Raw genomic sequence first — 1,719 nt, 5'->3', positions numbered from 1 at the left:
TATATATATATATATCACTCACATATTTACAGACACAAAAATCTCATATTTCTATCGCAAAAGATTGAGTATCTTGAGGAAGGCAAAGTCGGCACGTTATATAGAATGGGAATATTTTAAATGTTTAGTAATATATTGTCTGTGAAATATCATCAACAAGACTTAAACAACTTACAGGTATGTTAAACTGGTCAGATTATCGAATATCCCTACTTCAATTATGTCGATATTACTTTCATCCAAATATCTGTAACATAATATTGTAAAATATTATTATCCACGAAATGACTATGAAATAGAATTTTAGATGATTAGAAAATGTATAGAAGTGTTTCATGATGAAATGTTAAAATATTGTTATACAATTACTTTTTTGCGGAGCAGGAAAGTAGATGAGAATGGAGATGATCTTAATATTGAGAATGACAGAATGAAGAAGCAGAGAGGGGTGGTTGTGGAGGTGTTGATGGTAGTGTGGGTAAATTAAAAGGAAAAGGCTATGCAAAGAGAGATGGTGATAGCGTTGATGAAGATGATATTGTAGCATATGATGGAGATAAAATCCGTGATAACGATACTAATGATGATAATTATGATGATGATGATGATGATGATGATGATGATGATGATGATGATGATGATGATGATGGTGTTTATGATTAGGAAGGTTCGGAGTACGACTGCGGAGCTAGTGCCGTTTCTAAAGACGATTATAATGAATATGTTGATGATGATAAATTTAACGGATTTCAAGTTACTGCAGATGATAATGATGATGGTAATGTTGTTGATGATGATAATGATGATAATGATGATGCTGATGATGATGATGCAACGATGTGATTGTCGATAAAAGAGAAAAGAAACAAGGAATGTGCCAAAGCATAATTCGAAAATAATTTGAAACGTCGGACTGAAAGATGATTGTGGATTGTAAAATAAATGGTGAAGGTGGAGAAGGAGGAGGAGGAGAATAAAAAGGAAAAGGAAAAGGAAGCTAAATGAATAGAACGAGAGGAATAGGGTTACAATAATGAAGCTGCAGGAAAAATCTAGGAGAATTCAAAGACGGGAAAGAAAAAGGAAATAAGGAAAAGGTAGAAAATAAAAGGCGAATAATAGATAGAAGAAAGAAACAGAATAACAATAAGAAGAAGATGAGGAAGAAGGTGAAGAAGACGAAAAGAAATAGGATAAGGAAGAAGAAGAAGAAGAAGAAGAAGAAGAAGAAGAAGAAGAAGAAGATGATGATGAAGAAGAAGGATGAGGAGGTGGAGGAGGAGGGGGAGAAGGAGACGAAAAATACTGGCAGATGAAAAAGAATTTCAAGAATGCAAACAACAAAATATCGAAGAACAAAGCGTACACAAGGATGATGTAGAAGAAAAGTCGATGATGTTAATCCGTGGGGAGGGAGACGTAAGAACCGTACATGATATACACGGCGAGATATATATATTCATATTGATACTCTCGCATGCACACATCTGCACACATACAGACAGACACACACACATATATGCATGAACAAGTTTCCAGTAAACATTTCCTCTCATTTCAAACATAAATTCGAAAACGCATGAACGTTCACCTCACGCATAATCACGGACGTTCACAAACAATAAGACAATCTGGAAAGACACTGGTTGTAGACATACACAGAGCCATACACATGCATCCTCTAAATAGTTCCCGCAAGTATTACATTGTCATAGGTAT

At 34.7% G+C, this 1,719-nt stretch overlaps 1 protein-coding gene across 1 annotated transcript in view; it reads right to left on the bottom strand.

The window, feature by feature from the left end:
- The window catches only part of LOC128251222 (reticulon-4 receptor-like 2), a 53,042-nt gene extending 51,329 nt beyond the window's left edge, over positions 1-1,713 (bottom strand). The window contains exons 1-2 of the mRNA XM_052977854.1: positions 1,706-1,713; positions 176-247 (exon numbers count right to left, since the gene is read on the bottom strand). Of these exons, the coding sequence (XP_052833814.1) occupies positions 176-247; positions 1,706-1,713 (80 nt within the window). The remainder of the gene's footprint in view (positions 1-175; positions 248-1,705) is intronic.
- Between the last annotated feature and the right edge of the window lie 6 nt (positions 1,714-1,719).

This window comes from Octopus bimaculoides, chromosome 29 (assembly GCF_001194135.2).
Source record: "Octopus bimaculoides isolate UCB-OBI-ISO-001 chromosome 29, ASM119413v2, whole genome shotgun sequence".
Taxonomy (NCBI): domain Eukaryota; kingdom Metazoa; phylum Mollusca; class Cephalopoda; order Octopoda; family Octopodidae; genus Octopus; species Octopus bimaculoides.
Note: the sequence above shows the minus strand (reverse complement) of the source record. Positions and strands in the feature narration are given on the sequence as shown.